Source organism: Propithecus coquereli, unplaced genomic scaffold (genome assembly GCF_000956105.1).
Source record: "Propithecus coquereli isolate 6110/MARCELLA unplaced genomic scaffold, Pcoq_1.0 Scaffold380, whole genome shotgun sequence".
In the NCBI taxonomy this organism is placed as follows: domain Eukaryota; kingdom Metazoa; phylum Chordata; class Mammalia; order Primates; family Indriidae; genus Propithecus; species Propithecus coquereli.
The window spans coordinates 209,276-210,928 of NW_012149508.1; the positions used below are offsets into that span (position 1 = coordinate 209,276).

The 1,653-nt window shown below is 33.8% G+C and overlaps 1 protein-coding gene across 1 annotated transcript in view; it reads right to left on the reverse strand.

The window, feature by feature from the left end:
• LOC105816655 (natural killer cells antigen CD94-like) overlaps positions 1 to 1,653 on the reverse strand; it is a 41,163-nt gene that overhangs the window by 12,140 nt on the left and 27,370 nt on the right. The window contains exons 2-3 of the mRNA XM_012652142.1: positions 1,410 to 1,502; positions 1,202 to 1,249 (exon numbers count right to left, since the gene is read on the reverse strand). Coding sequence (XP_012507596.1) covers positions 1,202 to 1,249; positions 1,410 to 1,502 — 141 coding nt within the window. The remainder of the gene's footprint in view (positions 1 to 1,201; positions 1,250 to 1,409; positions 1,503 to 1,653) is intronic.

A 1,653-nucleotide genomic window follows, 5' to 3' on the forward strand; every position in this document is an offset into this window, starting at 1 on the left:
TTATATATGACAATTTTTCCTCATGGAGAATATAGTCCAGGGATAGATCCAGCATTATATAATTTCCAATCTTTTCTTAACTATATATAATAATAATTCAGGTGAGTTTACCAAAGAAATTCAGTATGTTAATACAGCACATAGCAGCGTATGTGGTGCGGAGCAGTTAGAAGAACTTTTTTGAAGACGTGACCCGAAGCTGAGCACTGTGGTGCAAATAGGAGTTAACCAGATGAGAGAGTTAAAGGATGAAAATATTTACCATATTTCCTGAGTCAGAGAAGAATATGGCACATTGGGAGAATTCTGATATAGGTTTGGGTATTTTATATTTCAAAAAGGAAGATAAACTGTTTAATTAGCTTGAGGTCCGATTATAGTTTATCCGTGAATGTCTGCAACACTACTTATGCACGGTAATTATACTCATGACACATGGTAGACAAATCTTTGCCATCTAAAGGGTGGTGAAAGTGTTGAGATAAGATAAAAATATAACCATAATGTTTGTACCCTCATAATATCCTGAAATTAAAAAAAAAAGATAAAAATATAAATGAAGTACTACTCTATGGTCACAGAAGATGATGAGAAAACATGGGGAGCATTTGGGGAAAAACACACTTAAAAAATTAGACTTTGAGCTACATGCACTGGACAAGTAAGGTTTAGAATTGCAGAAATCTGTGCAGTATATTCTGAATCATAGAAGAAGCAAAAGTAATTGTTAAGAGATAGGAACGTATAGCTTATACACAAACACAAGTAATTAGGGTTAGCTGTAATATTTACTGTAGATTATTTTTTATTATTATTATTCCAGGGTTTTGTGAGGGTACAAACATTGTAGTTACACTTTATGTCTTTGCCTCACCCAAATGCAGGTTAAAGGCATGTCCTTCCCTCCCTTTAGTGCTCCCCGTGTCCTTTAGTTGTAGATTTGCCCCCCCATCCCCCAATCCCTATTTGTTACTTAATCAGGAGCAGTAATACAGGAAATATATGTCATTTCAGGCTACTATTTTCCTTATTGTTAATATCTAAATGATGCACATTCAATTTAATTTAATCATGCTTACATTACAAAACAAGAAAATGATACTATCTGACAATTAGTAGGTAAATTTTTATTACCAACTATCATATTTATTTCACCTTGCTCCTGCAGGAAGCTTAAAAAATAGGAAACTGTTTAACCTACCTTCCTGGAGTTCTATATCGAGTCCTGGAGAGGACGTTGGCTCAGAATCTGTTTTAGGATGTGCTATAAGAAATGATTAGAAATTTGCTTAATGAGGTATAGGTTTATGAAATAATAAAGTATTACACATTAGTAAAGTGAAACTTTTATTATTAAACTAGTTCCTTAAAGTTTTGATTTTTGTGCAGACTTGTCTAGAAAAACTTACAAAATTTCAACAAAAATCCCAAAGTGGCCATCAACAAAAGGCATATGACTCCTAAGGTCCCACAAATCAACCTCCAGCGAGTGGTCTGAGACACTGTAGAGAAAGACAAGTGGAATAATGACTTAAAGAACAAACACAGGAGCTGAAGTTCTTAAAAACAGAAATCAGTGATGTAGGGTCTAAAATGTTCTTTCATTTGATAACACAGTCATCTTGTCAATAAAACACCGAAGAATCAAGACAT